The sequence below is a fragment of the Lacerta agilis genome, chromosome 4, assembly GCF_009819535.1.
Source record: "Lacerta agilis isolate rLacAgi1 chromosome 4, rLacAgi1.pri, whole genome shotgun sequence".
NCBI classification, from domain to species: Eukaryota; Metazoa; Chordata; class Lepidosauria; order Squamata; family Lacertidae; genus Lacerta; species Lacerta agilis.
Window position 1 is genome coordinate 1,759,802 of NC_046315.1, and position 26,757 is coordinate 1,786,558.

General features: G+C 46.2%; 1 protein-coding gene and 1 pseudogene across 1 annotated transcript in view; one reads left to right on the top strand and one right to left on the bottom strand.

Annotated features, from left to right (window-relative positions):
• LOC117044872 overlaps positions 1 to 26,757 on the top strand; it is a 934,741-nt pseudogene that overhangs the window by 163,112 nt on the left and 744,872 nt on the right.
• Positions 1 to 26,757, bottom strand: part of LOC117045003 — a gene marked incomplete at its 5' end in the record, with an annotated part of 374,050 nt that overhangs the window by 21,171 nt on the left and 326,122 nt on the right. The window contains 2 exon segments of the mRNA XM_033145796.1: positions 3,748 to 6,071; positions 15,779 to 16,968. Coding sequence (XP_033001687.1) covers positions 3,748 to 6,071; positions 15,779 to 16,968 — 3,514 coding nt within the window.

Below are 26,757 nucleotides of genomic sequence, written 5' to 3' on the forward strand. Positions count from 1 at the left end.
TCCATGGAGACCTTCTCTTACCCCGTTTGAGTTCCAGAAGCTTCTGCACAACTTAACAGCAATCAAGATCCGTGGGACCTACAGTGAGAGGACGGCAAGAACAGTAGTGGCAAAAGGATGGAAAGAGCAAGAAGCACCGAAGGTTATTGAGTGGCAAATTAAATTACAAGAATATGCTGAGCTGGCTCTACTAACAAATAAATTAAGAGGAAATACAAAGCAGAACTTTGCTGGTAAATGGGAGGTCTATAAAAATATGTGTTAAAATATAATAAAAGTATTGTTACCATGCCGGCATTCGAGGGATGAAGGGAATGAAAACAGTTTGAAGGAAAGAAAGTGGAGCAATGAAATGCCTAAGAATGTATGGTAGAATGGAGATAAGAAAGTGTGTAGGGTTGTAAGCATTCACATTTATATTAGTTGAAGCAAAGGGATTTGTCAGGAAGACGGTAAATATTCTATGTGAAGACGGAGCAGAGCATTAAAAAATTTTTTTTCCCATTTTTAAATTTTTTTTTTTAAATCATTTTTCATTTTATAATTTTACCTACCTACGGTATTTTCTTTTTAGTTGTGTTTACTGTATGTGTACATGTACAACATACATTGTTCAGAATTGGGAAAATATGACGCATATAATCAAAATAATTATTGTATATAACTTTACTTAAGTTTTGTATTTGCGTTTGACTTGTATTTGTAATTGGAGATTTAGTGTTTTAGTTTGTTGTATCTGTAAAATCTATAATAAAAATATCAATAAAAAATGAACTTTGTTAAACACCCTGAAGCCTTTTTGTTAGGTATCTCAAACCAAGAGCTGCCAAAAGAAAAATGGATATTATTTATATGCTACAACAGCAGCAAGAATCTTGATTGCACAATATTGGAAGACGGAAGAAATACCATCAAAGGAACAATGGCAAGAAAAACTAACGAACTATGCAGAGTTGGCTACGAGAGAAGAACAAAAAGATAAACTACGAGAGAAAGACTAAAAGGACTTCAAAAGAGTCTGGGAACCATTTAGTCTATTTGCAAAAACAACAAAATGGACTGGATTCACTGGCAGCGTTTGAATAAACATTCACAACTTTCTTTCAGTGGCAGATATTTTAGGGAAATGATAAGGGAATTTACTTTTACATAAAAAGCAGGACACAACAAATATAGCTAAATAACTCAGCAGAGGGGAGTTGAGGGAAGTCCAGAGGAGGGAGAACAATGGTATACAACATGATGATTGAGATCTGTATTTTTATTTCTTGTAAAAATTCAATAAATATTCATTAAAAAAGGAAAGTAAACAGAGACATGTGATATACTAGTCACATGTCCAGCAATGGGAGGAGTGAATTGCTAACACAGCACACGATTGCAGGTACAGGTAGGTAGCCGTGTTGGTCTACCAAAGTCAAAGCAAAATAAAAAATAAAAAAATTCCTTCCAGTAGCACCTTAGAGACCAACTAAGTTTACACACTAGCCAAATTGCCACCAGGTGAAAAGTTAATTTCTAGCAGGTTGGTCTTTAAAAGGAAGACTCAGGTATCTGGCAATGCACATTTTAAAGCTAGACTGGTAGCAAAAGGTTTTGCACAAAAGTCAGGAATTCACTATGGTGAGCTTTTTGCGCCCACTGCCAAGGCAGAATCAGTGAGGCTTGTTTTGTCTGTTGCAGCTGAGAAGAAATTGGAAGTGAGTCGTTATGATGGTACTTCTGCATATCTAAATGCTCCTCTGGACCAGGTGATATACATGCGACAACTCCCAGGGTTTGAGGAAGGGAATGATTTGGTGTGGAAATTACACGTCTATGGTCTTAAGCAAAGTGCTAAATGCTGGAATGAATGTATAAACACGCAACTTTTAAATCTTGGATTTAAAAGAAGTATCGCTGATCCTTGCTTGTATACAAAAGGATCAGGCGATGATTATATATTGGTTTTGATCTTTGTTGATGATTTGATGGTGGCAGGACAGGTAAAATTCAAAAGATAGCAAATCAGTTGGCAAAACATTTCAAACTGAAAGACCTAGGACCAACAAGTCACTATTTAGGGGTCCAAATATGCAGAGAAGCAGATGGAAGTTTCTTAATATGCCAAGAGCAAAAGATTAAAGGTCTACTTGAACAGCTAGAAATGCAGAATTGTAATGCTGTGTAAACCCCTATGACTGTAGATTTTCAAAAGACTGAGAGTGATGTTTGATCAACCAGATTTATCCCAATCAGTGATAGGATAGTGAGGCAATCTATGAGGATAATCAAACTTGTATCGCAAACGCTAATTCAGGGAACACTTCAGCACGTGCAAAACACGTAGCAATTAAGTTTTGCAATGTTAAAGACTATATACAACGTAATGTGGTTAAGTTGTATACACAGGTCTCAAGACAGTCTATATGTGTGTGTGTGTTCCCATTGCGTACGCACCCGACACCACCTTGCTCCATAACCACTGGACCAAATCACATCAAATTTAGGACAAAGTGTAACATGACCATGGAGGAAGGATCTGGCATAATAAAAATTCAATAAAACGACACCTATCATGCCTAAAATAAAGAATAAACGCAAAAAAATGGCACACACATTACATGTCACCAGCAACAGAACTGAAGACTTTGAACAACAACCAATAGAAAGGCTCATCGCAGGGCAGCATCACAGACTGTGCGCCGACCAAAAAACCTCCTTAACCTCAGTCCTCCGTTTTCCTGTGTGCATCCACCAGAGGAACCGACAGCAGGGACAGCCCCCATTAAGCTCCATAGCCCCAGCCTCTGCACTCTTACCACACTCAGAAAAGTTCGCCAAAAAAACAGTTAAGAGGAAGGCCTAAACTCTTCTTAGTAGTTTCAGCTCCAGGCAGGAAAAGGTTTTTAGGCCCGGGCCATACCATTCCTTATGGCAGGGGGGGGGAATGTAGGATGAGAAAGCTCAGCAACTATGCTTCGCTCCCTATCCTGTCTCCACACACAATACTTTCTGCACTGCTGTATTGCTTTACAAACGCAACTCCAGTTATCAGAAGAGGAAAAAGCGCCGCACACAAATGTATAAGGACCCTACCAGTTCCCCATCACCCCTCCTAATGCCAGAGCTGACTGTACTATGTATCAGGTTTCCAGGGGGGGGAGATAGTAAATCTAGGGCAAGGGTTTAATAATATGAAAGGGGCATTTAAGAGAGAGACCAGGGTTCGAATCTCACTACTAAGCTGAGGGGGGGGGAGAAGGGGCAGACAGAAGTTGAACAGAGGAACTTCTTCAATTTCACAAAATCATAGAAGGTGGGGAAAGAAAAGAGGGTAATTGAAAACAGGGAGGAGAGAAGGGGCAGATGGAAGTTGAACAGAGGAACTTCTTCAATTTCACAAAATCATTGAAGGTGGGGACAGAATAGAGGGTAATTGAAAACAGGGAGGAGAGAAGGGGCAGATGGAAGTTGAACAGGGGAACTTCTTCAATTTCACGAAATCCATACAATCATAAAAAACCATAAAAAACCACAGCAAAGCGTGGCCGGGTCAGCTAGTTACAAATAAAAACAAAAAACATCACATTTTAAAAGGCCTGGTTTAAAAGGTGCGGATTTGCCTGGCTCCTAAAGCTGTATAATGGTGTTTCCAACCTCTGTATGGATTCTGTTATGGGAAGTGAGTTTGGTGCTATCAATGAAGCTCTTTCTACATTCCACAATCCACATGAATTGTATGAATTCTTTGATGGGAAGTGAAACTGTCCTTTTTACTGAAGCTCTTTCCACATTCCACACACTGATAGGGTTTCTCCCCTGTATGAATTCTTTGATGGGAAGTGAGCTTGTCCTTCATCCTGAAGCTCTTTCCACATTCCACACACTGATAGGGTTTTTCCCCTGTATGAATTCTCTGATGGGAAGTGAGATGGAAGCCATGACTGAAGCTCTTTCCACATTCCAAGCACTGATAGGGTTTCTCCCCTGTATGAATTCTCTGATGGGAAGTGAGATGGAAGCCATGACTGAAGCTCTTTCCACATTCCACACAATGATAGGGTTTCTCCCCTGTATGAATTCTTTGATGGGAAGTAAGATTGCAATTCGTACTGAAGCTCTTTCCACATTCCACACACTGATAGGGTTTCTCCCCTGTATGAATTCTTTGATGGAAAGTGAGCTTGTCCTTCTTCCTGAAGCTCTTTCCACATTCCACACACTGATAGGGTTTCTCCCCTGTATGAATTTTCTGATGGGAAGTGAGATTGGAGCTTGTACTGAAGCTCTTTCCACATTCCACACACTGATAGGGTTTCTCCCCTGTATGAATTCTATGATGGGAAGTGAGATAGTCCTTCGTCCGGAAGCTCTTTCCACATTCCACACAATGATAGGGTTTCTCCCCTGTATGAATTCTTAGATGGGAAGTGAGAGTGGAGCTTGTACTGAAGCTCTTTCCACATTCCAAGCACTGATAGGGTTTCTCCCCTGTATGAATTCTTTGATGGAAAGTGAGCGTGTCCTTTTTCCTGAAGCTCTTTCCACATTCCACACACTGATAGGGTTTCTCCCCTGTATGAATTCTCTGATGGGAAGTGAGATGGGAGCCATGACTGAAGCTCTTTCCACATTCCAAGCACTGATAGGGTTTCTCCCCTGTATGAATTCTTTGATGGGAAGTAAGATTGCAATTCGTACTGAAGCTCTTTCCACATTCCACACACTGATAGGGTTTCTCCCCTGTATGAATTCTTTGATGGGAAGTGAGATTGTCCTTCTTCCGGAAGCTCTTTCCACATTCCAAGCACTGATAGGGTTTCTCCCCTGTATGAATCCTTTGATGGGAAGTGAGATGAGCGCTCTGACTGAAGCTCTTTCCACATTCCAAGCACTGATAGGGTTTCTCCCCTGTATGAATTCTCTGATGGGAAGTGAGATTGGAGCTCGTACTGAAGCTCTTTCCACATTCCACACACTGATAGGGTTTCTCCCCTGTATGAATTATTTGATGGGAAGTGAGCTTGTCCTTTTTCCTGAAGCTCTTTCCACATTCCAAGTACCGATAGGGTTTCTCCGCTGTATGAATTCTTTCATGGGAAGTGAGAGACGAGCTCTGACTGAAGCTCTTTCCACATTCCACACACTGATAGGGTTTCTCCACTCTATGAATTCTCTGATGGGAAGTGAGATTGGAGTTCGTACTGAAGCTCTTTCCACATTCCACACACTGATAGGGTTTCTCCCCTGTATGAATTCTATGATGGGAAGTGAGATTGTCCTTCTTCCGGAAGCTCTTTCCACATTCCAAGCACTGATAGGGTTTCTCCCCTGTATGAATTCTTTGATGGGAAGTGAGATGCGCGCTCTGACTGAAGCTCTTTCCACATTCCAAGCACTGATAGGGTTTCTCCCCTGTATGAATTCTCTGATGGGAAGTGAGATTGGAGCTCGTACTGAAGCTCTTTCCACATTCCACACACTGATAGGGTTTCTCCCCTGTATGAATTCTTTGATGGGAAGTGAGCTTGTCCTTTTTCCTGAAGCTCTTTCCACATTCCAAGTACTGATAGGGTTTCTCCGCTGTATGAATTCTTTGATGGGAAGTGAGAGACGAGCTCTGACTGAAGCTCTTTCCACATTCCACACACTGATAGGGTTTCTCCCCTGTATGAATTCTTTGATGGGAAGTGAGCTTGTCCTTTTTCCTGAAGCTCTTTCCACATTCCAAGTACTGATAGGGTTTCTCCGCTGTATGAATTCTTTGATGGGAAGTGAGAGACGAGCTCTGACTGAAGCTCTTTCCACATCCCACACACTGATAGGGTTTCTCCCCTGTATGAATTCTTAGATGGGAAGTGAGAGTGGAGCTTGTACTGAAGCTCTTTCCACATTCCACACACTGATAGGGTTTCTCCCCTGTATGAATTCTTTGATGGGAAGTGAGAGTGGAGCCCCTACTGAAGCTCTTTCCACATTCCATACACTGATAGAGTTTCTTTCCAATGAGATTTTGTTGATTGGAAGTGGAATGGGAGCTCTGACTGCAGCTTTCTCCACAGTCCACATTTGTACGTGGCTTCTCCTCTCTGGGGATTTTGTTGTGGTCACCTTTGTTCTCGATTTCCGATTCATCACAATCTGAAATGGAGACAAAAAGGGATTAGAGGCTCAGGAACAAATGGAGAAGAACTGAAAGGAATTGGGTGTGTGTTCATTACCTGTGTTGTTTGTCATTAACCAACATATTTATTATTAGATTCTGATGGGTTGTTGAATGTTGCTTAGTTTGATATACAGTAGTGGCCAAAATTGTAGAAGCCTTTTGGGGGAAAGTGTATTTCAGAGGTTTGATTGCTCATAACACCACTTCTTTTGGAGTAATATCATAAAATTATATATCAATGGAAAGATAATTTAATCAATAATGCAATTCAACAAAGTTTGTTCAATTACCTGTATTCTATCAAATGTTCATAGAATCATAGAGTTGGAAGAGACCACAAGGGCCATCCAGTCCAACCCCCTGCCAAGCAGGAAACACCATCAAAGCATTCCTGACAGATGGCTGTCAAGCCTCCGCTTAAAGACCTCCAAAGAAGGAGACTCCACCACACTCCTTGGCAGCAAATTCCCCTGTCGGACAGCTCTTACTGTCAGGAAGTTCTTCCTAATGTTTAGGTGGAATCTTCTTTCTTGTAGTTTGAATCCATTGCCCCGTGTCCGCTTCTCTGGAGCAGCAGAAAACAACCTTTCTCCCTCCTCTACATGACATCCTTTTATATATTTGAACATGGCTATCATATCACCCCTTAACCTTCTCTTCTTCAGGCTAAACATACCCAGCTCCCTAAGCTGTTCCTCATAAGGCATTGTTTCCAGGCCTTTGACCATTTTGGTTGCCCTCCTCTGGACACGTTCCAGCTTGTCAGTATCCTTCTTGAACTGTGGTGCCCAGAACTGGACACAGTATTCCAGGTGAGGTCTGACCAGAGCGGAATACAGTGGTACTATTACTTCCCTTGATCTAGATGCTATACTCCTATTGATGCAGCCCAGAATTGCATTGGCTTTTTTAGCTGCTGCATCACACGTTATAGCCAAATAACCAGAAAAAGGAAGCACAACTTGCTTACGTTGACTTTTGACAGTGTGTTATGTGATTGCTATCAGGTTGGTTGGTTTTTTGTGTTCTTTCATTTAGTGAGGTTGTAAAACATAATAAAATTACAGAAATGGCATTAAGAGGTGACTGGTCACCCAGAAAGCAACGTAAAATAGTATTATTAAGTGAACAAGGCTACAGTTGTGAAAAAATTAGAAGAGAGATTGTGGAAAACCGAACCAAAGCTGGCATTTCCATATTTCTGAAGAGGTATAAGGAGACTCAGTCACTCCAAAATCAGACTGGAAAAGGCAGGAAAAGGTGCACAAAGGCAAGTGACGATCGAAGAATGGAGAGACTGTCCCTACATGACAGAAGAAAACCATCTGGGTGTATACAAGATGACATGGTGCAATGCAATGTGAAGTTGAGTACATTACACCGACCGTGAAACACCCAGATAGTATGATGATCTGGGGTTGTATGGCACCAAAAGGTGTGGACAGAATTTGCGTCATTAATGAGGATTTAAATGCTCCAAAATGCATGAATGAAATACTTGAGCCCAAACTGAAACGTTCCGCAGGTGATCTTTTCCCAGATACTGAAGCACACACACATACACACAACAGTATTCAGCTCCATGTCATGTTGCTGCTGTGTGCAAAAGGTGCTTTCAAGATAATCCCATTCCACTGCTGGAATGGCCTGAGAATAGCCCAAACTTTAACCCAATCGGAAATCTATGGAGCCGACTAAAGAAACTTGTTTGTCAGAAGCAACCCAGTAATAAATACCAATTAACAGAGGTAATAATTCAATCTTGGTTCCACATTATTATAGTTGCAGAACTAAAAATTTGGATCGCTTCATGGGAAGGTTAGGCCATAATTAAAGCTAAAGGTTACCAAGGGTTACCAAAGGTTTCATGTTTTTTCTTTATGTCTTCTGTTCTGATAAACACTACTTCATAAAAGTTATTGCATTACATTCTTCATTAAATTATCTTTTCATTGATGTATAATTTTATGGTATTACTGCACACAAAAGTTGTGTTATCAGCCATCAAACCTCAGAAATACACTTTTCACAAAAGGTTTCCACAATTTTGGCCACTAGTATAAGTTGTTCATTGTAAACTCAATGTTCTTTTTATATGGGATCAGATTATTATTATTTATGTTTTATGTTTATATATATATGTATGTATTGGAAGCCGAACAGAGTGGCTGACTCAACCCAGACAGATCAGCAGGGTATAACTAAATTATTGTGATTAGTACAGTGGTACTTCCAATTAACAATTATTATTATCATCATCATCATCATTGTTGTAACCTGGGAACATATAATCTCACCTTTGCTTTATTCTGTATGCGTATGCGTTAAGACTGTACCTTGTAAGGAATGCTTCTTAAAAAGAGTTGTGGGTTATAGCTGAACTAAGCAGAAATATCTAGCTAGGCAGATTGACTGCAGAAGAGATAAATTATGTCATGGGTCCTATGTCCCCAAGTGAGTCAGGATGTTGGGAGAAACAGGATGTCTGCAGAATGTTCTGGGTGTCTGAGATACATATAGAGTTTGACCAAGTCTGACATAATGAGATTTATATGCTGACCAAGCTGAAACAATGGCGCAACGAAAGGAATTGGGGGAGAGTTCACAGGGGCAGAAGGTTGTTACAAGAAAGCAGAAGTAAATCTCCTTGCCTCAGCTAACTAGGGTGAAGTTCAGAGAGTCTTCTGGGGACAAGAGGGTTGGATTTCTAGGTTGCTGTCATATGCTCATTGGCTTGATGCTTAATGCAAGATATGAATATGTAACGTTTGAAGGATCTATAAAAACCTTTGGATACCTGTGATTAATGTCCAGTTTTTTTTTGGAGATGACTCCCTGGACCTATTGCTCAGCAATAAAAACGCTTACTTTCAATTTCTCCTAAATACCGTGTTTGGCATTTATTTTAAGAACTAAGGTTCCCAGCAGGCTATAACATCCTCACTGCTACTACCACCTGAGATTCAATAAGCCTGGCTCTTCTCTGGGATGGATGTTGTTTAGCCCAGTCATGGCATCCCCTCCATCTCCAAGGTCAGTCGTCTCTTTGGTCAACCCAAGACTGACAGGAGAAAAAACAAAAACAGAAAACCTGAAGCTACTTATCTTTCCTAACAATTCTGAAGCTGACATTTAAGATGGCCTGGGCACTTCAGAGCAGCCCAATCGTGGTAGAAAAAGGAATAATTTGAGGAAGATTGTTCAAAGAAAAAACTGTAAGTTACTGTTTATTGTGGGGGTGTTAGGTTCCCAGGTGTTGTAGGGGGCGCTGTTGAGCTCTGTGAAAATATATGGGGTTGGTTACATAGAGGTATTTTTTAAATTTCCAAGCAGATATGACGATCCCACAGGGAGACTTACCAAGAGAGGCCACGATCCCACAATTCTCCTCCATGACGTCCTTATGCAGAGCTCTCTGGTCAGGATCCAGCAACGCCCACTCCTCATCCGTGAAACGAACAGCGACATCTTCAAAGCACACTGGACCCTGAAAGAAAAAGGGGAATTTCCTCCTCTGAGACAGCATCAATATGATCTGCTACACAATGCTCTGCTGTTTCCTTCCTGTAAATCGCGTGTTGTTTCAATAGGATTGCTTTGCTGCACATTGAGCTGTTCTAGGGAGTTCCCTCCAAATGCCCTAGAGTCAAATTCAAGGGGTTCATGGGGGCATGGAGAGGGGGAGGAATGGGGGGCAGGCCCCATTTTTAAGTGGATGGGGCTGGTTAGGTGAATCCAGCTCACTATTTGTTCTCATTTGTCCACTGCTTAGAAACCAATTTATCATTCAGTGATCAATATAGAAATAAAGGAAGCCTGGTTTGGATGGCCATCTGTCTTGAATTATCTGGCAGAGATTCCTGCAATGCAGGGGGTCTCCTGGCTCTGAGAGACAAGCAGGGAGGGTGGCTTCAGGCAAAAGGAGAGGGAGACACCAGTGGCTCCTCCTTATCCTGACTCACCTCTGCCTCTCGACCTCCCTCCTCCCACTCGCCTCCTTCCTCTTCTGCCTCTGATTCTGCACTTCATTCTGCCACAGAGTCTCCCAGCTCACTAAGCCCTGTAACCCCCTTCAGCTTCTGACACCTCCTCTTCCCAAGCTTCTCCCTCTTCCCCCTCTGACCGCCCATCCTTCTACCTCCACTTAGAATCCTAGAATCATAGAGTTGGAAGAGACCACAAGGGCCATCCAGTCCAACCCCCTGCCAAGCAGGAAACACCATCAAAGCATTCCTGACAGATGGCTGTCAAGCCTCCGCTTAAAGACCTCCAAAGAAGGAGACTCCACCACACTCCTTGGCAGCAAATTCCACTGTTGAACAGCTCTTACTGTCAGGAAGTTCTTCCTAATGTTTAGGTGCAATCTTCTTTCTTGGGCTCTGAGGCATCTTCCCTTCCTGGTTCCCCGGCTGCTTCCACCCACCATTCCTCTGTGCCCAACCAGTCCATGACATTGCTCCATCCCTCAGCCTCTGTCCCCACAAGGCAGCTTCCCCTGACCTTATCTGGTTGCACAGCTGCTGCTTCCCTTCTGCCCCCATGAAAAGACAGATGAGGAGGTCTTGCTGGCGTCATTCTGTCACCTGCAAGAGAGAAAAGGTAAGCAGGATGCCAGGAGTGCCTTCTTCTTTCACAGGTAAAACAGGTATGATAGCCATGTTCAAATATATAAAAGGATGTCATATAGAGGAAGGAGAAAGGTTCCTGACAGTAAGAGCTGTTGGACAGTGGAATTTGCTGCCAAGGAGTGTGGTGGAGTCTCCTTCTTTGGAGGTCTTGAAGCGGAGGCTTGACAGCCATCTGTGCGGAATGCTTTGATGGTGTTTCCTGCTTGGCAGGGGGTTGGACTGGATGGCCCTTGTGGTCTCCTCCAACTCTAGGATTCTAGGATTCTAGGGCATCTCTAAGTTTGTGCCCATTTCATATGTTAGTTGTGCAAAAATACATCTCCCCTCCTCTGGACCCTTGTTCCCAACTGTCTCCCCCCAAAACAAGACGAAAAGCACCCTCAAATGAGTTGGAAACCCAACAGAATAATAAAAAGAACAGAATAATAAAAAGAATGAGACCAAACAGAGGAAAACCACCTTCCTCCTTACCCAGTGGCCTCTCTCTGGTGTCCAACGGAGGCCTCTCTGCCTCACAGGAATCAAGGTCCATTTCTGCAAAATGATCCTTTTCCTGAAAAAGAAACAAGGATTCAAAACAGAGAATGGTGAGAAATATTAGAAAGAGAATGACAAAGACTTGAAGGGTGTGCGATCTCATTCCATGGATGCTTTCCCAGGAAACGGATGGGCCATTAGCAGACCATTATGGGATGTTCTCTGTCCTCTTTGGAGCCTCTTGGGAGTATCCAGAGGAAAGTCTCTCTCACCTGCTTTCTTTCCTCTGCCTGACTCAGGAGGAAACCTTCGGCCAGGGCCACCGCCTGGGAACTGGTCTCCGCTCCGCATTCCCTCACCCAGCTCTCCATCTCTGGGGGAAGGACAGCCAGGAACTGCTCCAAGATCACCAGGTCCAGCATCTCAGCTTTCGTGTGCCTTTCTGGCTTCAGCCACTGGTGGCAAAAGTGGTAGAGTCGGCTGCAAATTTCTCGAGGTCCTTTGGCCTCCTGGCAGCAGAACTGCCTCAACTGCCGGCTCTGCACCTCTGAGCGGAGGGTGTCCTCCTCACCCAGGATCTTCTGCACAGAGTTTTCCCAGAATCCCCCACTGCTCCCAGTTTGGATGGCATGTCCTCTTCCTCCTTTGGGGCCAGCTGAGTCTCGCTCATCCATCTGTGGTCTCAGGAAGCCTCTGAGAGATCGGAAGGAATCCTTTGGTTTTCTGCCAAGTTCTGTCCGTCTTAATGAGAAGCTCTAGCAAATCCTACAAAGCAAATACATTGTTCTGTTACAGAATTTGTAGGACGGGGGGAGGGAATGGTTCCCTGAGCAAGCATGGATGAGTCTTGCTGGGAGGAGAAGGAAGAGGAGAAGAAATAAGTCTCTAGCCTTCTAGCAATGCAAAATGTGGAGGCAACTGAAGGGATTTCTGTGAGATTAATCAACCTGGTCTCTGCTGCCTTACAGTCAATGCATGAAGTCAGAACTGACTGACAAGGGAGTCATTTGTATCTTGTGGGAAATGGATGCTTGGCTCTAGTGGGGGTCCTCACCCGGGGGTCCTCAGGAGTTGCTCCCCACCCCCACTCCCACTCCCCTGCTTCTGTCTCCTTTTCTTGCACTTGGAATCTCTGCCGCTCTCAAGACAGACTCCTTGGGTGGGATCTCTTTTTCTTTGCTCTGAGGGCCAGGTATGTATCTTGCCAACCCCCTGAGGGCCAAGTGGGCAGGGCCAAAGACACTTCCCCTGTAATTTAGGAAGGTATTTTAGCATCATTATTCTATTAGATATCTTAACACACACACACACAGCCATTGATGCTGATGTCCCTGGAGGCTCAGTGAGTAGCAAGCGCCCATTTCCGGCTGGTTTTCCAGCAACAATCCCTTTGGGACAGAGAGGATGTGGTCCTGGGATGCCCTGCTCTGGGTGCGAGGGGATTGCTGCAGTGGCCTCCGTGTGGAGCTGCCCTTGGAGACACTGGGAAACTGGTTTGTAATGCAGCAGCCAGACTATGGGCTGGGATCCCTCCCTTTATTCCTGGCCTTTCTCTCCCCTCTTTCTTTCTTTCTTTCTTTCTTTCTTTCTTTCTTTCTTTCTTTCCTTCCTTCTTCCATGTGGGTTCTTTTGGGGGGGGGCTAGTCCACCACCTCGTACAGCTTTAGAAAACCATCTGCCCATGTTTCCTCTGTTGTGCAATGACGCTGAGCGAAGTCACACAGAGTTAAAAGTCCCAGGGACTCCTTTGTTCGAAAAAGGGAGATTTCGTGGGAGCCATTTGGGATCCTGTGATCTCCAGGAAGGAGAGCGTTGCAGACCTGGCCCCTCCCTGGCAGGACCCTCTCCTCCCCCTGCATGAGCAGACCAGCCCCCCCCCCCAGGCTGGCCCCCTCCCCTGCTGCAGCCCTGGGACCCCCACCGCCTCCCCACTCACCAGATCCCAGGAGGGGACAGCCAGGCAGCCCTTGCAGGAGAGGAGTGGGGAGGGAGGGAGGGAGGGAGGGAGGGGCCTGGGCTTTGGAGGACTTGGCCCCCCTGCTTCCTGGCCTCTCTAGGAAGGCAGCTCTGCTCCCTTTAACCCTTGCAAAGCCGAGTCCGCCCAGCTCAGCCCTCTCTCAGCTGTTTATTATTTTACAGGATCTATGGGGCAGCTGCCCCCCTGGCTCCGCCTATGGGGAGGGGTGCTTTTGGGGGGGATTCTGGCTCTTGTCTGGGCTCTGAGCATCTCCCTCCCTTGTCCAACTTGCAGGGAAAAGGAGCGGAGCAAGAGCCGGGAGCCAAGCCGCCCTTGGAGAGCTTCCCTTCGGCCCTTGGCAGGTCAGGATGGGGGGCAAGGAGAGGGCGCTTTGGGGCTCGGAGCTGGAGGCCTTCGCCTTGGGTCCCAGGGTGGGAGTGGCTCTCTTCCTGAAGCCTTGCTGGGCTGGTTCCTGGGTCTCCTTCGGACAGGTCCTGATGGCCACAATCGGGCATGGAGACACACAAGTTCATTCACTTTGTGCTTACATCATGTCAGAGGGCATTTCTTCCAGAGACATTTGTAGAGCGCAGTCTCATATCTTACATCATTATTTCAGCTTCGAGGTCCCACATGATTCCCTTTTTGATTCACTCCTTCGATAGGAGTGACAATATAAAGAGTTAAGGATGCCCTGAGTTTAGTATGTCCCGCCACCTGACTAAGAGAGCACCTGGGATGGTTCTGTATTGGCTGCTTGCCACCACATCCCTTATCTTTGCAAAAAAATATATGTATAAATGCAGTCATCTATATTGGTTGCTTGCCGCAGATTCACCTATGCGTGCAAGAATGTATGAACCGGGGGACCATTGTCTAATCCTCACCACAGGTGTGACTAACGTATCAATCTGATGTGCAAGGATAATTGGATTAACTGCATTAATGTCCATGAGATGAAGGCAGTAAATTCATCCCAAGAGAAGCCCTGCAGGTGTATCTGACGTAGACGATCCCAGTATTGTTTGGCAGAGTCTAAATCTGCAATGTGCAGAACCTGTGGCTGAATGGGACACAAATGGAAGGAAGGAAGGGAAATCTGCTAGCCTCCTGGGAAGAATTTCTCTGGAATCCACTGTAAACTTCCTCTGCTGTCTAGACCAAGTTCCAACTTACATGCATTTACTGCCAAGGTAGCCTCTAATTTAAAGCATAAACAAAGGTAAAACAACAACAAAAGGAAGCCACTCAACATAAATGACAGGTCAATGCAATATCACTGGTCTAATAACATCAACCTGCTCTCCTGATTCAGGTGGAACAGAGAACTGGAAGTAGTAGCAGTAGCAGCAGCAGCAGCAGCAGCAATCATCATCATCATCATCATCATCATCATCTGTGTGTCATCTCCTCCCAGAATCAATAACTTAGGACCCAAAACGCTTCTGTATTTTAAAGATTCAACTTCAATTTATTGAACCAGGCACCACTCTGATACCTCAACTTCTTCTTTTGATTCTGGTGGAACAGAGAGAAAGAGCAGGTTGTCAGCCACTTCTTTAAGAAAAGTCATATTTTGAGCCTGTAGTTCAATTTCCCAGCAGCTCCCCTTGCCCCAGAGAACACTTCTAGCATTTCATCTCCTCTACCTGTGGGATTGTTCAACAGTGGGAATAGTTACCTCTTCACACCGGATGTGCATTTGGTGCGGCCCTTTCCAGGTTTGTATCTCATATGTTCTCCTATGTGTGTTGCCAGTAGAAGCCACAATTCTGTGGGTACTCCAGATGGGGCAGAAAGCACCAAGAAGCTCTCTAGAGGTTGAAGTGCTGATCAAACTTCAGTTTTGCGATCTATAAATTCCAATTAGTAGTACTGGGGGTGGTTCAGATTCTGGGGCAGTGCTTTTGGCCAGCAGAGGGTGTCACAGGTCCAGCCTACTTCCCCTTTAAAGGAAACTCGAGTCTCCACCTGTTTTTGGACTCCCATCACCCCTAGCTAGCAGGACCAATGGGGGGGGATGATGGGAACTGTAGTCCGGGAGCCGCTGGGGACCCAAGGTTGGGAAACCCTGCTTTAAAGCAACTTTTGTGTTTGGCCTGCAAAGATGGGACCTGTCCACGTTTGTATTTTCTTGTATCGTGTTTCACTCATGACCTTTGTGCGTTCTTTTTGTTTTTTTGTTTTTAAGAGGGCAAATTGAAAGAGAAATTGTATGGCAAGTTGCGGAAGAATGAAAGGTTGCGTTTGAAAAAAAAACACCCAAAAAACTGGGGGGTGGCCTCCTCAAATATTTCATGGGGGGGCAGAGACCCATAGGCCTTTAAGAGTTGGCCCCTACTCCCTATACCCACAGGTCTTAGGATGGTTACAAATAAAACCACAACATAAAAACACGAAAAATCACATTTTAAAAGGGCATTAGATGTCAATCAGCCAAAGGTCTGGTTTAAAAGGTCCAGATTTGCCTGGCTCCTAAAGCTGTATAATGGTTTTTCCAACCTCTATATGGATTCTTTTATGGGAAGTGAGTTTGGTGCTATCAATGAAGCTCTTTCCACATTCCACAATCCACATTCCACATGAATTGTATGAATTCTCTGATGGGAAGTCAGATTGGAGCTCGTATTGAAGCTTTTCCCAAATTCCACACACTGATGGGGTTTCTCCCCTATATGAATTCTCTGATGGGAAGTGAGCTTGTCCTTTCTCCTGAAGCTCTTTCCACATTCCACACACGGATAGGGTTTCTCCCCTGTATGAATTCTCTGATGGGAAGTGAGCTTGTCCTTTCTCCTGAAGCTCTTTCCACATTCCACACACGGATAGGGTTTCTCCCCTGTATGAATTCTTTGATGGGAAGTGAGAATGGAGCTCTTACTGAAGCTCTTTCCACATTCCACACACTGATGGCGTTTCTCCCCTGTATGAATTCTCTGATGGGAAGTGAGAGAGAAGATCTGACTGAAGCTCTTTCCACATTCCACACACTGATAGGGTTTCTCCCCTGTATGAATTCTTTGATGCTTACTGAGAGAGGAGCTGTGACTGAAGCTCTTTGCACATTCCACACACTGATAGGGTTTCTCCCCTGTATGAATTCTTTGATGGGAAGTGAGATTGGAGCTCATACTGAAGCTCTTTCCACATTCCACACACTGATAGGGTTTCTCCCCTATATGAATTCGTTGATGGGAAGTGAGATGGGAGCTCTGAGTGAAGCACATTCCACATTCGGAGCACTGATAGGGTTTCTCCCTTGTATGAATTCTCTGATGGGAAGTGAGCTTGTCCTTTCTCCTGAAGCTCTTTCCACATTCACAGCACTGATAGGGTTTCTCCCTTGTATGAATTCTCTGATGGGAAGTGAGCTTGTCCTTTCTCCTGAAGCTCTTTCCACATTCCACACACTGATATGGTTTCTCCCCTGTATGAATTCTCAGATGGGAAGTGAGATGGGAGCCATGACTGAAGCTTTTTCCACATTCCACACACTGATAGGGTTTCTCCCCTGTATGAATTCTTTGATGGGAAGTGAGATTGGAGCTCGTACTGAAGCTCTTTCCACATTCCACACACTGATGGCGTTTCTCCCCTATATGAATTCCTTGATGGGAAGTGAGAGAGGAGCTTTGACTGAAGCTCTTCCCAAATTCCACACACTGATAGGGTTTCTCCCCTGTATGAATTCTTTGATGGGAAGCGAGAGTGGAGCTCGTACTGAAGCTCTTTCCACATTCCATGCACTGATAGAGTTTCTTTCCAATGAGATTTTGTTGATGGGAAGTGGAATGGGGGCTCTGACTGCAGCTTTCTCCACACTCCAATTTTGTAATTGGCTTCTCCTCTCTGGGGATTTTGTTGTGGTCACATTTGTTCTCGATTTCCGATTCATCACAATCTGCAATGGAGACAAAAAGGGATTAGACTGCAGGGGTGTCAAACTCAAATTCATCGGGGGCCGCACCAGCAGTTTGGTCACCCTCAAAGGGCCGGTTGTATCTGTAGGACTATGTGTCCACTCTTTATTATCATAAATTATTAAATAATAAAGATTAGCGAATGAGTTGCTCCTTCTCTCCCTCCCTCCTTGGGTGTGCACGGGCAGGCCCCGTTGGTAGAAGCCATCCATCAGCAACCAGTCCAACCTGCCAGTGATAATGTGCGATCAACACCAAATCACCCCCGCCAGTCACGATCATCATCCCCTGCAATGCGAGGGGGGCTCGGAGCGGAGGCGTCTGCACAGATTGGGGGGAGGGGTGGCGCGCGTGGGGGGGGGTAAGGAAGGAGGATCGGAAGGCTGCAGCAACAGCAGCAGCAACAACGAGCACCGGAAGGGTTGTTGCAGCCAGGCTCATCGGCTGCTTGCCTTGGCTGAGATCCCGAGCTGTGATGTGCTCCTGGGGCTGCAGCCAATGCTCCGGCCATTCCGCCTTCTGCTGCGGTCTCCCCACGGAGAGTCCCGAACCTCCCCCACCCTGCCTCATTAGGAATAAAGAGGACATTGACTAAGAAGCCAGGATGCGCTCGCACTGGCTCAAGAAAGACACCCTCCCCCAGCCGCCAGATTCGAAAGTCAGTCCCGCTGTGTAGAAAGGGGATTGCTCCCAGGTAAGCGCGCACACGGCGGCAGCGTCTCTGCCAGGATTGGGGCTGCCCCGGTGCTAAAGCCGCTTGCTAGGGATTGACACGGCGGCACTTTCTGCCAGGTAAAAAAAAAAAAAGGTAGCGAGGCTGGCGCTGCACTAAAAGGGCGAAGAATCTTGGCCACCAACTGCAAGCTCAGACTTCTGTCTCATTTCCTTGTTACGTTCCAGATGTCAAAACGGTTCTTCTCTCACCAATCCCGCACCAAGGAAGCTGCCAGTAGCCACCAGTAGCCCCCCCCAAAAAAGGTAGCGAGGCTGGCGCTGCACTAAAGGGGCGAAGCGGCTCCCCCACAGTTTCCCCGCCGCTACTTGTAAAATCCACAAGCCCTAAAAGCCTCCTCGAGCTCCCTGCTCCGAGGTGACTGCTCCCTCCACCCGCTAACAAGCGCCTCAAGTGCTTTTGCGCGACGCGCTCTAGAAACGCCGGCTAATCCCACTCCGAAACCAGGGCGGATGGATCGAGGCTGCCACCTTCAGCGCGGTCTGAAATCTCGGGAGTGTTGCGGCTGCTGTCTGCTAGAGCAGCGCTGCGAGGCTGGAGGAGGTGGGGGGTGCGGAGAAAAGGAGCAGGTGGGGGAGTAAGGAAGCGGCTGGGAATCCGGCCAAGCGCCACCCGCTGCGCATCTCCGGGCCCGGCTTCGCTACGCGGGCCACATGACGAGGTCTGGCGGGCCGGATTAGGCCCCCGGGCCTTGTGTTTGACACCTGTGGATTAGAGGCTCAGGAACAAATGGAGAAGAACTGAAAGGAATTGGGTGTGTGTTCATTACCTGTGTTGTTTGTCATTAACCAACATATTTATTATTAGTTTCTGATGGGTTGTTGAATGTTGCTTTGTTTGATATACAGTAGTGGTCAAAATTGTAGAAGCCTTTTGGGGGAAAGTGTATTTCAGAGGTTTGATGGCTCATAACACCACTTCTTTTGGAGTAATATCATAAAATTATATATCAATGGAAAGATAATTTAATCAATAATGCAATTCAACAAAGTTTGTTCAATTACCTGTATTCTATCAAACGTTATAGCCAAATAACCAGAAAAAGGAAGCACAACTTGCTTAGCTTGACTTTTGACAGTGTGTTATTTGATTGCTATCAGGTTGGTTGGTTTTTTGTGTTCTTTCATTTAGTGAGGTTGTAAAACATAATAAAATTACAGAAATGGCATTAAGAGGTGACTGGTCACCCAGAAAGCGATGTAAAATTGTACTATTAAGTGAACAAGGCTACAGTTATGAAGAAATTAGAAGAGAGATTGGGGAAAAGTTAACCAAAGCTGGAATTTCTATATTTCTGAAGAGGTATAAGGAGACTCAGTCACTCCAAAATCAGACTGGAAAAGGCAGGAAAAGGTGCACAAAGGCAAGTGACGATCGAAGAATGGAGAGACTGTCCCTACATGACAGAAGAAAACCATCTGGGTGTATACAAGATGACATGGTGCAATGCAATGTGAAGTTGAATGCATTACACCGACCGTGAAACACCCAGATAGTATGATGATCTGGGGTTGTATGGCACCAAAAGGTGTGGACAGAATTTGCGTCATTAATGAGGATGTAAACGCCCCAAAATCCCTGAATGAAATACTTGAGCCCAAACTGAAGCGTTCTGCAGGTGATCTTTTCCCAGATACTGAAGCATAAACACACACAAACACACACAAACACACACACCCCACTTCAACAGGATTCAGCTCCATGTCATGTTACTGCTGTGTGCAAAAGGTGCTTTCAAGATAATCCCATTCCACTGCTGGAATGGCCCCTAGGAATTGCCCAAACTTTAACCCAATCGGAAATCTATGGAGCCGACGAAAAAAACTTGTTTGTCAGAAGCAACCCAGCAATAAAGCCCAATTAACAGAGGCAATAATTCAATCATGGTTCCACATTATTATAGCTGCAGAACTAAAAACTTGGATTGCTTCATGGGAAGGAGTTGTAAGGCCGTAATTAAAACTAAAGGTTACCAAGGGTTACCAAAGGTTTCACGTTTTTTCTTTATGGCTTCTGTTCTGATAAACACTCCTTCATAAAAGTTATTGCACATTCTTCATTAAATTATCTTTCCATTGATCTATGATTTTATGGTATTACTCCACACAAAAGTGATGTTATGAGCCATCAAACCTCAGAAATACACTTTTCACAAATGGTTTCCACAATTTTGGCCACTAGTATAAGTTGTTCATTTTAAATTTAAGGTTCTTTTTATATGGGATCAGATTATTATTATTTATGTTTCATGTTTATATATATGTATATGTATTGGAAGCCGCTCAGAGTGGCTGACTCTACCCAGACAGATCGGTAGGGTATAACTAAATTATTGTAATTAGTACAGTGGTACTTCCAATTAAGAATTATTATTATCATCTTCATCATCATCACTGCTGCTACTACCACCTGAGATTCAATAAGCCTGGCTCTTCTCTGGGATGGATTTTGTTTGGCCCAGTCATGGCATCCCCTCCATCTCCAATGTCAGTCGTCTCTTTGGTCAACCCAAGACTGACAGGAGCAAAAACAAAAACAGAAAACCTGAAGCTACTTATCTTTCCTAACAATTCTGAAGCTGACATTTAAGATGGCCAGGGCAGTTCAGAGCAGCCCAATTGTGGTTGAAAAAGGAATAATTTGAGGAAGATCGTTTAAAAAAAAACCTTGTAATTTGCTGTTTATTGTGGGGGTGTCAGGTTCCCAGGTGTTATAGCGGGCGCTGTTGAGCTCTGTGAAAATATATGAGGTTGGTCACATAAAGGTATTTTTTTTAATTTCCAGGCAGATATGACGATCCCACAGGGAGCCTTACCAAGAGAGGCCAAGATCCCACAATTCTCCTCCATGACGTCCTTATGCAGAGCTCTCTGGTCAGGATCCAGCAACGCCCACTCCTCGTCCGTGAAACAAACAGCGACATCTTCAAAGCACACTGGAGCCTGAAAGAAAAAGGGAAATGTCCTCCTCTGAGAAAGCAGAAATATGATCTGCTACACAATGCTCTCTTGTTTCCTTCCTGTAAATCGTGGTCTTGTTTCAGTAGGATTGCTTTGCTGCACATTGAGCTGCTCTGGGGAGTTCCCTCTGAATGCCCTAGAGTCAAATTCAAGGGGTTCATGGGGGCATGGAGAGGGGAGGAATGGAGGGCAGGCCCCATTTTTCAGCGGATGGGGCTAGTTAGGTGAATCCAGGTCACTATTTGTTCTCATTTGTCCACTGCTTAGAAACCAATTTATCATTCAGTGATCAATATAGAAATAAAGGAAGCCTGGTTTGAATGGCCATCTGTCTTGAATTATCTAGCAGAGATTCCCGCAATGCAGGGGGTCTCCTGGCTCTGAGAGACAAGCAGGGAGGGTGGCTTCAGGCAAAAGGAGAGGGAGACACCAGTGGCTCCTCCTTCTCCTGACTCACCTCTGCCTCTCGACCTCCCTCCTTCCACTCACCTCCTTCCTCTTCTGCCTCTGATTCTGCACTGCATTCTGCCACAGAGTCTCCCAGCTCACTAAGCCCTGTTACCCCTTCAGCTTCTGGCACCTCCTCTTCCCAGGCTTCTCCCTCTTCCCCCTCTGACTGCCCATCCTTCTTCTACCTCCACTTCTTGGGCTCTGAGCCATCTTCCCTTCCTGGTTCCCTGGCTGCTTCATCCCACCATTCCTCTGTGCCCAACCAGTCCATGACATTCTCCATCCCTCGGCCTCTGTCCCCACAAGGCAGCTTCCCCTGACCTGATCTGGTTCCACAGCCGCTGCTTCCCTTCTGCCCCCATGAAAAGACGGATGAGGAGGTCTTGCTGGCATCATTCTGTCACCTGCAAGAGAAAAAAGGTAAGCAGGACGCCAGGAGTGCCTGCTTCTCTCACAGGTAAAACAGGTATGATAGCCATGTTCAAATATATAAAAGGATGTCATATAGAGGAAGGAGAAAGGTTGTTTTCTGCTGCTCCAGAGAAGCGGACACGGAGCAATGGATTCAAACTACAAGAAAGAAGATTCCACCTAAACATGAGGAAGAACTTCCTGACAGTAAGAGCTGTTGGACAGTGGAATTTGCTGCCCAGGAGTGTGGTGGAGTCTTGAAGCGGAGGCTTGACAGCCATCTGTCAGGAATGCTTTGATGGTCTTTCCTGCTTGGCGGGGGGTTCGAGTGGATGGCCCTTGTGGTCTCTTCCAACTCTATGATTCCAGGGCATCTCTAAGTTTGTGCCCATTTCATATGTTTGTTGTGCAAAAATACATCTCCCCTCCTCAGGACCCTTGTTCCCAACTGTCTCCCCCCAAAACAAGATGAAAAGAACCCTCAAATGAGTTAGAAAACCAACCGAATGAGACCAAAGGAAGAAAATCCACCTTCCTCCTTACCCAGTGGCCTCTCTCTGGTGTCCAACGGAGGCCTCTCTGCCTCACAGGAATCCAGGTCCATTTCTGCAAAATGATCCTTTCCCTGAAAAAGAAACAAGGATTCAAAACAGAAAATGGAGAGAATTATTAGAAAGAGAATGACAAAGACTTGAAGGGTGTGAGATCTCATGCCATGGATACTTTCCCAGAAAAAGGATGGGCCATCAGCAGACCATTATGGGATGTTCTCTGTCCTCTTTGAAGCCCCTTGGGAGTATCCAGAGGAAAGTCTCTCTCACCTGCTTTCTCTCCTCTGCCTGACTCAGGAGGAAACCTTCAGCCAGGGCCACCGCCTGGGAACTGGTCTCTGCTCCGCATTCCCTCACCCAGCTCTCCATCTCCGGGGGAAGGACAGCCAGGAACTGCTCCAAGATCACCAGGTCCAGCATCTCAGCTTTCGTGTGCCTTTCCGGCTTCAGCCACTGACGACAGAGATGGTAGAGTCGGCTGCAAACCTCTCGGGGTCCGTTGGCCTCCTGGCAGCAGAACTGCCTCAACTGCTGGCTCTGCACCTCTGAGCGGAGGGTGTCCTCCTCACCCAGGATCTTCTGCACTTGGTTTTCCCAGAATCCCCCAGTGCTCCCAGTTTGGTTGGCATGTCCTCTTCCTGCTTCAGGGCCAGCTGACTCATCAAGGGTGCTCATCAATGGCTCCTCTTCATCCTGGAGAGAAGTGACTAGTGGGGTGCCACAGGGTTCTGTCTTGGGCTCAGTCTTATTCAACATCTTCATCAATGACTTGGAGGATGGGCTTCAGGGTATCCTGATCAAGTTTGCAGATGACACCAAATTGGGAGGGGTGGCTAATACCCCAGAGGACAGGATCACACTTCAAAATGACCTTAACAGATTAGAGAACTGGGCCAAAGCAAACAAGATGAATTTTAACAAGGAGAAATGTAAAGTACTACACTTGGGCAAAAAAAATGAAAGGCACAAATACAGGATGGGTGACACCTGGCTTGAGAGCAGTACATGTGAAAAGGATCTAGGAGTCTTGGTAGACCATCAACTTGACATGAGTCAACAGTGTGATGCAGCAGCTAAAAAAGCCAATGCAATTCTGGGCTGCATCAATAGGAGTATAGCATCTAGATCAAGGGAAGTAATAGTACCACTGTATTCTGCTCTGGTCAGACCTCACCTGGAATACTGTGTCCAGTTCTGGGCACCACAGTTCAAGAAGGATACTGACAAGCTGGAACGTGTCCAGAGGAGGGCAACCAAAATGGTCAAAGGCCTGGAAACGATGCCTTATGAGGAACGGCTTAGGGAGCTGGGTATGTTTAGCCTGGAGAAGAGAAGGTTAAGGGGTAATATGATAGCCATGTTCAAATATATAAAAGGATGTCATATAGAGGAGGGAGAAAGGCTGTTTTCTGCTGCTCCAGAGAAGCGGACACGGGGCAATGGATTCAAACTACAAGAAAGAAGATTCCACCTAAACATTAGGAAGAACTTCCTGACAGTAAGAGCTGTTGGACAGTGGAATTTGCTGCCAAGGAGTGTGGTGGAGTCTCCTTCTTTGGAGGTCTTAAAGCGGAGGCTTGACAGCCATCTGTCAGGAATGCTTTGATGGTGTTTCCTGCTTGGCAGGGGGTTGGACTGGATGGCCCTTGGGGTCTCTTCCAACTCTAGGATTCTATGATTCTATGACTCTTGCTCATCCATCTGTGGTTTGAGGAAGCCTCTGAGAGATCGGAAGGAATCCTTTGGTCTTCTGCCAAGTTCTGTCCATTTTAATGAGAAGCTCTAGCAAATCCTACAAAGCAAATACATTGTTCTGTTACAGAATTTGTAGGACGGGGGGAAGGAATGGTTCCCTGAGCAAGCATGGATGAGTCTTGCTGGGAACCAGGGCTGGACTGCACCACATCCCAGACCATGAGCTATCTTTTTGAAAAGAAAGAGGAGAAGGAAGAGGAGAAGAAATAAGTCTCTAGCCTTCTAGCAATGCAAAATGTGGAGGGAAACGAAGGGATTTCTGGGAGATTAATCAACCTGGTTTCTTCTTCCTTCCAGTCAATGCATGAAGTCAGAACTGACTGACAAGGGAATCCTTTGTATTGATAGGGAAACCGGCAGGGGGAGCGCTCTTCCCGGAGGCCTGCTGACAAGGCGGCCAGCCGGGACTCACCGGATCGCCTTTAGGACACTTCCCCTGGGCCCCGAGAACCCCTCCACATGTTTCCCCACACGGTCTCACAAGCAGCACACTGATTTTCCCCAATAACCCCCTTCAAAAGGCTGTACATAAAGCCTAAAAACCCGTACCGCTTCGCCTGTCAGAAGCGCTTCGCTACACACCATTTTCTCAATGAGCGGCAGGCCCGCCAATCAGGAGCATGCATCCAGCTCAGCCTGCAAAATGGAACGTTCAGCTCGGATACTATGATTCAATCATCACCTTCACGCTTGACTGAACGCTAAGTGGGTATTGACAGGCTCCCTGCTGGGAGAACAATGGAATCGAAACCAAAATGTATCCAGTTGGGGAAACTATTAATTATAACTTGCAACAATGTATCAAATGGACAATTTAAAGACTGGGTGGCCTGTTTTTGACAGCTCGAAATGTTTATTATTGTAAAATCCGTAACTCCTGAACGCAGTGTCCAATCTGCTCAGTTCGAGTGTCTATCTTCTCCTCAGGAGATGGACTCTCCATCCCCTCGGTTCCCGCCATCCTCCGACCATCAGAAGTACACTTTCTTGAACATATATAATTTTTGGACTTTGTGTCGATGACCTTCATAATCCTTTCAGCAGGCAGTCACGTCCTCATCCAGGAAATGCACCCCTCCCAATAATCCACTCAATCCTCATCCATCAGTTACCATAGTAGCAGACATCCTCCCAAGGATCCCCTATTGTTCTTCCCCAGTGGAAACTCTCTATGTGTATTGTACCCACCCTTAAACCATTTACCTGTTCCTGCCACCTTGATCGTTATGCTAAACTTGTTTTCCCCATATGTAGATCCTGAAACCCCCCCCCTTCCTCCTGTCAATCATCTGACGTTTTCCCCATGTGATGATGACGTTCCTGAAGGGTATTCTGGGATGTTTTGTGAAGTTTTAAAAGTCCATGTCACCCCTTTCCCCGTTGAACAGTCTTGGCTGCTCCTGTTGCGCAATAAAGCTTCTTTGCTTTACTTTGCTCCTGGCTGGCTTCCTCCTTGATCTCCGCAGAACCCGTGGGCTTCTCTCATAGGGCCAGGTGGACAAGCACACTTGGGATTTTTCCGTAACAGCTGGTGCCGAAACCCGGGAGTCTTGCGGTGCTCCCGTGTGGCTGGCCGCGGGACCCCAAAACCTTCAGCCGGCACCGGGCCCTTTTGCCTGGGAAGTTTTTCCGGACCTCCGGCCATCCTCCGGGCGGTAATTGCAAGTCTCCGAGGGACCAACCAGGGAGCAAAGGGAAAGCTCGCCGGCTACCTTCTTGATCCCGGGATCACAGGACCAGAGACGTGAGTATAGGTTGAATCCCCGTGCATCGGTGGGAGAGGGGTGGTGACTCCTGGCAACCAATTCTCTGCCCTCTTACCTATCGTTATTTCTTGCCTTTCTCTTGGTCCAACGCGTGGACCCATGCTCAACTCGACAGGGGAGTCCTGAGCTCTATTTCTTTCTCTTAAACCTCTGGTCAGCCGCACCGAGACGGGACTCGAACGTAAGACGGGGAGGACGGCCTAAACAACCACCTCTCCGCTGTGGGTACCCTATCGAACGCAAGGGGCCAGAGTTCTTCTTCGTACCTCTGTCTTCCTCATTGGTGTGGAACCCGAGAAATAAGACGGGGAGGACGGCCTAAACAACCACCTCCCCGCAAACGGGTGACCTACCAGCCGAGGGGCAGGGGGACTTCCTTTCTATCGTTACCCTAGCCGCACTGGTCGGGACACGTGTACGCGCTTGTCGCGTGTGAGCCCGCTTCCAAACGCAAGGGGGGTATTCCGGAACGAAAACTCTATCCAGAGGCTACCTGATCTGGCACCACGCTAAGTGGGCGTCCAGTAGGGCCCTCTCTCTCAAGTTGTAACGTCAGGTAGGAGGTTGCCAGGAGGGAGAGCTTGGCCTGAGGGGCAAGACAAGGCAGAGTGGTGAGGAAACCCCTGGTTGTTTGGAAAGGAAGAGGTCTGGGGAAGGAACCCCGACGGAGTAAGAAATAGGCGCCAGAGTTGAAGTTGAAGTGTTAGGAATAGGAAAGGGAGGACTAAGGATATCCAATTAAGAAACCCGAACCCCTACCCCTTTTTTCCCGTTCTTAGGAACCCGAACCCCGAAGTCGCGAGATGGGAACTAAAGCTTCGAAGCATGAGCGGGCTCCCTCTGAGAGGAAAGCTTCACGGAAGCCTTCCGTTTCTCAGCTGGACCCCGACTCCCCTCTTGAGTTCGTCTTAGCCCACTGGAAGCAAATACCAGGGCACGAACTGCTATCCAAGCAGAAGTTAGGAGACCTCTGCAGGAATCTATGGCCAAATGCTACTGCC